This window comes from Nicotiana tomentosiformis, chromosome 5, assembly GCF_000390325.3.
Source record: "Nicotiana tomentosiformis chromosome 5, ASM39032v3, whole genome shotgun sequence".
NCBI classification, from domain to species: domain Eukaryota; kingdom Viridiplantae; phylum Streptophyta; class Magnoliopsida; order Solanales; family Solanaceae; genus Nicotiana; species Nicotiana tomentosiformis.
The window spans coordinates 34,072,525-34,083,765 of record NC_090816.1 but is presented as its reverse complement, the minus strand read 5'-3'; the positions used below and the strand labels follow the sequence as shown (position 1 = coordinate 34,083,765).

At 39.9% G+C, this 11,241-nt stretch overlaps 1 protein-coding gene across 1 annotated transcript; it reads right to left on the bottom strand.

The window, feature by feature from the left end:
* Positions 1–10,279: 10,279 nt before the first annotated feature.
* On the bottom strand, positions 10,280–11,241 carry LOC138892144 (uncharacterized). The gene is made up of 2 exons (XM_070175843.1): positions 11,132–11,241; positions 10,280–10,964 (listed from the first exon to the last, which is right to left on the bottom strand). Exons 1-2 carry the CDS (start codon positions 11,239–11,241, stop codon positions 10,280–10,282), a joined length of 795 nt encoding a protein of 264 aa, XP_070031944.1.

The window sequence follows — 11,241 nt, the reverse complement described above, 5'->3', positions numbered from 1 at the left end:
ACACTTGTAACTAGCCCTAGTCGTATCAGTTTTGAGCAACTTCAACCCTCTTTTATTTACTAGTGCATAGAAGTTAACTACCCTTCTAGCTTCTACAATATCCTTAAATATCATACCTAACTCTAACTCCGTAAAATATTCCAACTTATTAGTTACAACCATCTTCTTTTATTTGATAATGCCATCAAGTTCTATAGAATCACCGTCAGAATTATCTGATTCATCAAATTCACTTCCCCCAAGACTATGTTCACATTCAGAAGCTACATCAATGTCTATAGAATATGTCTCTGTATGATTAGTAATATTTTGAGCAAATACCTTTAGGTCAGACTCATCAACAACAAATAAATTAATCACCTTGAAGTCTTTAGAAAACAAGTACCGAAGAGTCTTTACACCTTCGTCATCCATTACCAAGTAGTACCTCCCCGAAGGTCCAGTCACTAAAAGTTATTTTATAGAGCTGAACCCTAACTCTTTTATAAATTCTTCACAAATATAATCATATTTAACCAGATAAAATACATAACCAGACAAAGTATGCACCAACATCTTGTTATACACTATCTCAGGGAAAAAGACCCAGTTACCCATATAGTGAAATACCAAGTCCACTTTATCAATCATCTTCAACAGACTTCACACGCCAAAGAAAATAGAAAAAGGGAGGAGAATGGACCATATCAGTATATATAAAGTCATATTCAATTGCAGACAAAAAAAACCCAGATAGTGTCCAAGACCCAACCACCTGACAAAACCATCAAATTTATCAAATTAACTGACTGTATTTTGTTCTTTAGTGTATTAAAATATAAAACGATATCACAAACAACATAACTCTTTAATGGATTCTAACAGAGCATATCTTGTCCCTACATATAAAACACACAAGAAAAAATTCGAACTCACATATATAACACACAAAGAAAGCATAAAGTAGTCATACCTTAGTGAGAGACTAGCAAAAAAAGGACAGGCATGTACCCTTCAATTGAAAATTCTTCAAGATGGAAAAGCCTAGTTGGGAATTTTAGAAAAAAGAGGACTGAGGGAAGAGAGAATGAGAAAAGAAAGGGCTAGATACAGATACGGGGGGATTAACATGTGGGGTCTTTTAGAAATAGGGGTGGGTCAGGTCATTAGATTTAGGTCGGATTCGAGTATTAGTTATTTAAAAAAGAGAAAATATTGGGTTCCGTCTAACTAAGGGCATGGATGCACAAGTATTGAACGGTTTGGACATATCTGGGCCAAACTAATAACGGCGGGCATATTTATCCTAATTCGCATAGTTCACTGGCATATTTGGCCCTTTTTCATTTTTTCTTTTCTATTTTCTAACTCAACTTCTGATTCCAAAAGAGGGGTATGAAAGAAAATAAAATAAGGCTCAAACGGGGTGACAAAGAATAAAAGTGTTTGGATAGCAGAATAAAATTCCTTCGTCACACAAAACTTTGAAAATTTCAAATACAAAACATGTGATTAAAGATGAGCTAAGAAATCATGCATAGTATCTTTTGACTGCATCAGAATTGATAGCCACTTAACTTTTCCTTCTATGTTTGTTAAATACAAAGCGCCATTGGGCAACACTCTTGTCACAGTGAACGGCCCCTGCCAGTTTGGGGCGAATTTGCCTTTAGCTTCAGCTAGATATGGAAGGATGCGTTTCAATACTAGCTGACCCACTTCAAATTTCCGGGGACGCATCTTCTTGTTGTATGCTCTTGCCATTATCTTCTGATACAATTGACCATGACACACTGATGCCAATCTTTTCTCATCAATTAAATTCAACTGCTCCAAACTGGTTTTGACATACTCATCATCATCAATTTCAGCTTCCGCAACAATCCGAAGGGATGGAATCTCAACATCCGCAGGTATAACTGTCTCAGTTCCATATACCAACAAATAAGGAGTTGTACTTACTGAAGTGCGAACAGTAGTGCGATAGCCCAACAAAGCAAAATACAACTTTTCATGCCACTGCCTAGAACCTTGCACCATCTTACGAAGTATCTTCTTTATGTTTTTGTTAGTAGCTTCAACAACTCCATTTGCCTTGGGGCGATATGGAGTTGAATTCCAATGCATAATCTTGAATTGTTCGCATGCCTCTTTCATCAAATGACTGTTGAGATTAGCAGCATTGTCTGTGATGATTACCTTGGAAATTCCAAACCGACAAATGATATTTGAATGAACGAAATCTACCACTGCCTTCTTGGTCACGGACTTGAAAGTTACAGTTTCGGCCCACTTAGTAAAGTAATCAGTGGCCACCAGAATAAACCTAGGTCCATTTGATGCCGCCGGCTCAATTAGTCTGATAATATCCATGCCCCATGCAACGAAGGACCAAGGTGCATATATTGTGTGCAACTTAGATGGCAGAGAATGAATCAAATCACCATGCACTTGGCATTGATGACACTTGCGAACAAAGCTGATGCAATCTCGGTCCATGGTGGGCCAATAATAACCTGCTCGAGGTATCTTTTTTGCCAAGACATACCCGTTCATATGAGGCCTACAAACTCCAGAATGCACTTCAGTCATGACAGTTGAAGCTTCCTTAGCATCTACGCATCTCAATAATCCTAGGTCTGGAGTCCTCTTGTACAAGATTCCTCTATTTAAGAAACAACCACTAGCCAGACGTCGAATGGTTTTATTTTGATCACCTATGGCATGTACCAGATATATCCTTGTAAGGACCCATAAATTTTTTTTAATGATTTAATATTTTAAAGTGTGACAACAATATTCGGGAATAACGTATTCGAGTATCAAAGGAGACCTATGGGGTGAAACCGCATTATTTTGACATCAAAAGTGTTTCAACGACGTCGTTTCTTCGAGTATATGTGGTATCACATTACTAAAACGAGCTCCAAATTCAGTTTTTATTGTAGCATTAGATCCGTATTGAAATTATGGAGCCATAGAAAAAAGAATCGTCGAATTCAGACATCGTATGAGAGAGTTATGCCCATTCCCGTGTCAGGAAAAACCATTTCCCGTCGCCAGCGCCCAGGATAGCGCGGGGCGCTGTCCAGGGCGCTGGGATTTCTTTCAGCTACTGGAACCAGCGCCACAGGAAGCCCTCGGCGTCACCTGTGGCGCTCGAAATGCTATATACTAATTTTTTGAGTAATCCCTACTAATTTTGTGATTCATTCCATCACTTCCACCCTAAAACTAACTCAATCCTCCATAAAATACATAGATCTTCAAGAAATGTTTTCAAGAACTCAAAGGAGGGTTTACAAGATTTCTTCCAAAAGGTAATCCTACACCCTTAGACTTACATGTATGGATATATTATGAGAATATGAGTAGGAATTAAGTATTGGAACTTATGGTATGGTGATTGAAAGCCATAAGTTCCCAATTTAAATACATAACTATTGTAGAGATTGAAAAGTGATTATTTGATGGAATTTTGTTAGTTGAGGGTTGATGGATGGTCATGTATGTAATGTTGGGAGTTATGGATTGTTCAAGAATGATGGTGGGATAAATTATTGGTAAATGGTAGTAATTGGACGAACTAATTTTTATGGGTAAGAGATGTAGAGATTCATGCCTACTAGGAGTTTGATAAAATGCCTAAATGGCCTAAATTATGGAATTGTTACTAATATTGGTTCTATTGGATGTTGTCATTGTATATTGAAGTTGCTTAGTGTAGTAGATCATTGTAGTACCATTATGGGACGGATTGAGGTATGTTGGATAAACTCTTCTCTTAGAATTGGATCCCACGATATTCATGTGAATTATGTAAGTCCCGAGTGGATCATTAAAAAATTAGTTGTTCTGAGTAAGATTGGGTTGAAAGATATATGTTCAACAAGTATTCCAAATACTTTATTTATGTTATGTTATCAATTGAGGATGTTTTAAAGATATGGGTTGTGCATTAGAAATGTTCGACTTCAAGTTAAATTCAAACGAAGGCTATTATGCCAAATTTTGTGAAATATCTCTATGTGCCCTAGACTCTTAATTGCTCACATGTGTACTACATGCCTTCATTTGAATTGTTATTGTTGTTGTTGTTGTTGATGATGATGTTGATGTTAGAATGTGTACTACATGCCTTCATTGCCTGACTCTACTATAACTGATCAGACCGCACCTGTCCCTACACATATTGCGGGTACAATAGTCCCTCCAACTGATATACCAGTTCCACCTCCAGTTCCATCTTCCGATTCTGGTGTTTCTGATGTTGATTTTAGGGGAGCCATACAAATGTTGGCTCAGATAGTAGCATCCCAGGCCTAGAGATCAAATATTGCGCCCACTTCTTCCAGTCAACCAGGGGATTCTACTGGTTCTAGGGTGAACATGTTTCACCAGTTAGATCCTCCAGTGTTCACGGGTACTAACCCAGAGGAGGATCCCCAGGATTTCATTGATGAGATGCACAAGACCCTCAGAGTTATGCGTGCTACTGAAACAGAGGTGGCAAATTCTTGGTTCGAACTATGGGAGGAGTCCCGTGAAGAAGGGAGCCCTCCGGTGAGGTGGGGTGAGTTTGCCGATGCCTTTATTGATCATCTCTTACCTGCCAAGACCAAGGCAGCCTGTGCTGCTGAGTTTGAGAACCTTAGACAAGGTAGCCTGAGTGTGTGCGATTACCATATGAGGTTCGCATACCTGTCTAAGTATGTTATTTACATGTTGCCCACTATGGAGGCTAGAATGCGTCATTTTGTGCGAGGACTTAGTACCTTGGTAATTAATGAGGTTACTACAACTGCCTTGAATTCTGATATGAAATATGGAAAGATGGTGGCATTCGCTCAAGCCACAGAGACCCGCAAATTAAGGAACAAAATAGAGCGAGAGGGTAGTAGCAAGGCCTGGTCTGCGGGCAATTTAGTGGTTCTTCTGGTGGTGGCAAACCAATATTTAGGGGAGGGTCGTCAGGGACATCCCAGTCCTTTGCTTAGTCTTTGTCTAGTGCACCGCCATCAGGGCCCAGTCAGCAGCAGCAGTGGAGCTGTTTCAGGCCCAATCAGGGCAACATGGGCTTATATTATCAGGGTCGTCATGGTGGTAGATTCCAGCAATAGATGAGGCCCCCATGCCCTCGTTGTGGAAACATGCACCTAGTAATATGCTACATGGACTTACCCATATGCTATGGATGCAGATTGAGGGGTCACATTCAGAGGGATTGTCGTTCGTCCCGCCAGGGTGAGGGCAGGGGCATGACACATCCAGCCAATTTTGCAGTTACTACATCCACAGCACCTCCTCCAGCTTGAGGCGCTCCAACACCCGCAGGGCGTGGTGTAGCTAGGGGTAGAGCATAGAGTTCGGGAGGATCCGACCGTTTTTATGCCATTAGGGGTCGCCAGAATTCAGAGGCTTCTCCAGATGTTATCACATGTATATTGACTGTCCAATCTCATGATGTATATGCTCTTATTGATCCCGGTTCCACTTTGTCATATGTCACTCCTTATGTTGCTATGGAATTTGGGATAGAACCAGAACAACTTCATGAGCCGTTCTCTGTATCCTACTCTGGTTGGTGAGTCTATTTTGGACGTGCGAGTTTATAGGGATTTTGTTGTCACGTTGCGTGGTCGGGACACCATGGACAATCTTATTAAATTGATAATTTTCGATTTTGATGTGATAATGGGGATGTATTGGCTTTATTCATGTTTTGCTAAGCTTGATTGCCGAACTAGAACTATTAGGTTCGAATTTCCAAATGATCCAGTTATTGAGTGGAAGGGTAATGATGTAGTGCCGAAGGGTAGGTTTATTTCTTACCTTAAGGCCACAAAAATGATCAACAAGGGGTGTATTTATCATTTGGTCCGGGTTACGGACACCGATGCTGAGGCACCTACACTTGAGTCTGTGCCTGTTGTGCATGAATTTCCAAGAGTCTTCTCGGATGAACTCCATGGGATCCCACCAGACAGGGAGAGTGATTTTGGGATTGATGTGATGCTAGACACGCATCCTATATCTATTCCCCCCTACAGAATAGCGCCAACAGAATTAAAGGAGCTAAAGGAACAATTGAGAGACTTATTAGAAAAGGGTTTTATCCGGCCAAGTGTATCGCCTTGGGGCGCACCGGTTCGTTTTTGTAAGAAAGAAAGATGGGTCACTGAGAATATGTAATGACTATCGGTAGCTCAACAAGGTCACGATCAAGAATAAGTACCCACTGCCAAGGATAGATGACTTGTTTGACCAATTGCAAGGTGCTAAGTACTTCTCCAAACTGAAGATCAGGGAGCAGGATGTTCCGAAAAGAGCTTTTAGAACCCGATATGGGCACTTTTAATTTTTGGTGATGTCTTTTGGGCTAAAAAATGCACCGGCAACCTTCATGGATCTTATGAACCGAGCTTTCAAGTCGTTCCTTTATTCCTTTGTGATAGTGTTCATTGACGATATTCTTGTATACTCACGAAGTCGAAAGGACCATGCTAATCATCTTAGGGTAGTTCTGCAAACCCTACATCAGCACCAGTTATATGCAAAGTTTTCAAAGTGTGAATTTTGGCTTGAATCTGTCACATTCTTGGGTCATGTCGTCTCTAGTGAAGGGATTAAGGTTGACCCTCAGAAAATTGCAGCTGTAAAGAATTGGCCGAGGCCTACAACTCCAACAGAGATTCGCAGTTTCTTAGGCTTAGCTGGATATTACAGAAAGTTTGTGGAGGGGTTTTCTACCCTTGCCTCTCCGTTGACTAAATTGACGTAGAAGGCAATTAAGTTCCAGTGGTCGGATGCATGTGAAATGAGTTTCCAGGAATTGAAAGCAATATTGACTACGACACCTGTGTTGACCTTGCTCGAGGGTGCAGATGGATTTGTGGTATATTGTGATGCTTCAGTAATTGGGCTTGGGTGTGTATTAATGCACCAAGGCAAGGTGATAGCTTATGCTTCTAGGCAACTCAAGACTCATGAAAAGAACTATCCAACACATGACTTAGAACCTACGGCGGTGGTATTTTCATTGAAAATTTGGCGTCATTATTTAAATGGGGTCCATGTGGATATATTAACGGATCATAAGAGCCTTCAATATATTTTCATGCCGAAGGAATTGAATATGAGGCAGAGAAGATGTCTTGAGTTACTCAAGGACTACGACATTGATATCATGTATCACCCGGGAAAGGCCAATGTTGTAGCGGATGCTCTTAGCCAAAAATCTATGGGTAGTTTGGATCACTTGGAGGCATATCAAAGGCCATTGGCCAAGGAAGTTCATTGATTGGCTAGTTTGGGAGTTTGTCTTGCGGACTCTAGTGAAGGAGGGGTGATTGTACAAAATAGGACTGAATCATCACTTGTGGTGGAAGTTAAGGAGGAGCAATACAACGATCCATTGTTGGCACAATTGAAAGAGGGAATTAATAATTATGTTATGTTATCAATTGAGGATGTGTTAAAGATATGGGCTGTGCATTAGAAATGTTCGGCTTAAATTTAAATTCAAACGAAGGCTATTATGCCAAATTTTGTGAAATATCTCTATATGCCTTAGACTCTTAATTGTTCACATGTGTACTACATGTCTTGATTTGAATTAGTGTTGTTGTTGTTGATGATGTTGATGTTAGAAAGTGAAAAGGGTGAGCATGAAATACTAAATATGGCCATTAGTGCCAATGAAATGAAAATATGTGAAAGTAATATGAAAAGCAATGAGTGATATAAAAAGGTTGATGTCTCGAATAAGACAGCCTAGCCGGTCGGGTCGTGATCGGACACCATGCCGCACATATGGTAGTGATTGTGCTGGAAATTATAATTTAAATTATGATTGTGTTCGATGTCCCTAATGGATAGACTAGCTGATCGAGTCGTGATCGGACTCCATGTTAAAGACGTTGGTATTAATATTGAGAGTAATTGTGGTTGATGTCTCTAATGAGATAGCCTAGCCGATCGGGTCGTGATCGGACTCCGTACTAAGAATGCAGTGGTACTGGTATTGTAAATAATGGTATTATGGACAATGGTATATCGATGCTAAAAAGATCTCCCAATATGAGATATGGAAATTAATTTGAACACTGTCTTGATCCTAAATTGAGGTTTGATGTTGATTAAGTCTTTCATTGATATTATTATAATCTTGTTTGTATTATTTGTCATTCTATTGAGAGGGTGTTTAGTTATACATACTAGTGCTATTCGACAGTACTAACATCCCTTTTGCCGGGGGCGCCGCATCTTTAAATGGATGCAGGTGGTTCCACAGTAGGAGATATTGATCAGTGATAGCAGTACACCTTCTTCCCAACTGACTTGGTGAGCCCCACTTTATCCCGGGGACATAAATCTTTTGTACGTTGTATATTCTATTTGAGGTATAGTCGGGGCCTTATTGCCGGCATTATCATTGTACTCTTCCTTATCTATAGAGGCTCCGTAGACATAGTGTGGGTTGTGTATTGGTGCTGGGAAAGACAAAATCGTTATGTTGTATTTGAATTACTATTTACATTTTAGATTATGAAAAATTGTGTGGAACGGAGACTTTAAAAAAAATGAAGTAACTATTGGTAAAGAATTGGTATTGTAGATATGATCATGTTTGTGTCTAATTAATGAAATTATGTATTATATTTATTCATGGATGAGTTTGGGTAGAATAAAATCCAACAAGCTTGCTCGGTTGGGTTCACTCGGTTGAGCATCGGTCACGCTCCTCGGTTTTGGGGCGTGACAATCCCGGACTTGAAGTATTCCTTGATATCATGGAACCAAGGTTTACCATCAAGTTCCTCTTCAACCATATTACAATAGGCATGCTGATCACGGACTTGGATATGCACGGGGTCAACATAAGCCTTATTCGGATGTTGTAGCATTGAAGCCAGATTAGCCAGGGCATTGACAATCTCATTATGAATCCTGGGAATATGCCTAAATTCTACTGACCTGAATATTTGACAAAGATCATGCAGACATTGTTGATATGGTATGAGCTTTAGGGCCCGAGTTTCCCTTTCTCCCTAAATATGGTGAAGCAAGAAATGTGAATCTCCAAAACTAGTATCTCCTGGACTCCCATGTCTATAGCTAACCTCAAAACTAGAATGCATGCTTCGTACTCAGCCATGTTGTTGGTACAATAAAATCGAAGTTGGGATGTTACAGGGTAGTGTTTCCCTGTTTCGGAAATGAGTACAGCCCCTGTTCCGACACCATTCATGTTAGCAGCTCCATCAAAGAAGAGTTTTCAACCTCAATTTTCATTATGATCAACTTTGTCAACATATACCACTTCTTCATCAGGAAAATAAGTCCTCAATGGCACATATTCTCCATCTACCGGATTCTCGGCTAAGTGGTCGGTCAACGCTTGAGCTTTCATCACGGTCTGAGCCACATAGATAATGTCAAACTCTGTGAGTAAAATCTGCAACTTTGCAAGTCTGCCTGTGGGCCTCTTTAGAGGATCCATGCGAGAGATGAGGTAAGTAGTGTAGGACGAAAGATAATGCTTCAACTTTTGTGCTACCCAAGTCAGGGCACAACATGTCCTTTCAAGAAGAGTATACTTAACCTCATAAGGAGTGAACTTCTTGCTGAGATAATAGATTGCCTGCTCTTTCTTGCCTGTGATGTCATGTTGACCCAATACGCAACCAAAAGAATTATCCAGGACTATCAAATACAAGATTAAAGGTCTCCCAGACTATGGTGGGACCAACACATGTGGGTTTGACATGTACCTCTTGATCTTATCAAATGCTTCTTGACACTCGTCAGTCCACTTGAGCGTGACATTCTTCTTCAGCAACTTAAAAATGGACTCACAGGTCATCGTGAGTTAAGCAATAAACATGCTGATGTAATTTAACCTTCCGAGCAAGCTCATCACATAAGTATTATTTTGGGGAGGTGGTAACTCCTCGATGGCCTTGATCTTCAACGGATCCAACTCAATACCACGTCGACTGACCATGAATCCTAACAGTTTCCCGGATGGGACACCAAATGCACATTTTGTTGGATTGAGCTTGAGATTATACATATGTAGCCTTTGGAAAAACTTCCTCAAATCCTTGACATGGTCGGACTGCTTCTTTGACTTTATGATCACATCATCTACATAAACCTCAATCTCCTTGTGTATCATATCATGAAATATAGTAGTCATCGCCCTCATGTAAGTTGCCCCAGCATTCTTCAAACCAAATGACATTACCCGGTAGCAATATGTTCCCTATGGTATGATGAACGTTGTCTTTTCTGCATCTTACTCATCCATTAGGATCAGGTGATATCCCACGTAGCAATCCACAAAAGACCCAATCTCATGCTTGGCATAATTATCAATCAAAATGTGGATGTTCGGCAATAGGAAATCATCCTTTGGGCTTGCCTTGTTAAAATAACGATAATCAACACATACCCTGGTCTTACCATCTTTCTTTGGTACTGGCACAACATTAGCTAACCAAGTGGGATATTGAATGACCTTTGCTCCAAGTTGCTTTGTGATTTCTTCTTTAATTTTCACACTCATGTCAGTCTTGAACTTTCTTAACTTTTGCTTGGCGGGAGGGAATGCAGGATCCGTTGGCAGTTTATGAACTACCAAATCAGTACTTAAGCCCGGCATATCGTCATATGACCATGCAAATTCATCTTTGTACTCAAACAATGTTTTGATTATTTCTTCCTTGACTTGTGGTTCCAGATGCACACTTATCTTAGTCTCCCTGACATTATCCTGATCTCCTAAATTGATTGCTTCAGTTTCATTCAAATTAGGGTTTGGTTTTTCTTCAAAATGTTTTAGTTCTTTACTTATTTCCTCAAATGCTGCTTCTTCATCATATTCCACTTCTTGGATCATTATTTCAAGTTTAGGCTGGCTTTTAAGACTTGCTTGAAAATTCTTCATGCATGTCATGTCATTAGAACTAGCATAAATAGAACTGTACAAAAGAAAAACAAAATGAAAAACTATTAGGTATAATGGAAATTGAGAAATTGCATTTCATTGAAAATAAAAGGGTTTGAACATCAAAACAAGCGAAAATAAAAATCTGGATTACAATCCTAGAATAACCCACATAACAGAAAGGAAAATAATGCAAATTACCAAAACTCCTTCTCGGTGGGGAAATGAGTAGCTTCCCAATTGCTGAGTTTCACATTGGGCCCAACGAGCTGCCCTTCTGCGTTACTAGAATCTTCCCCAATTTCTACCAT

What these genes read in the sequence shown, in the direction of transcription:
- LOC138892144 (XM_070175843.1), bottom strand. Translation starts at nt 11,241, where the DNA reads ATGGTAGAAATTGGGGAAGATTCTAGTAACGCAGAAGGGCAGCTCGTT. An exon ending in CCCACCGAGAAGGAGTTTTG is followed by an intron (nt 10,965 to 11,131) that starts GTAATTTGCATT and finishes TCTTTTGTACAG; the next exon opens with TTCTATTTATGCTAGTTCTA.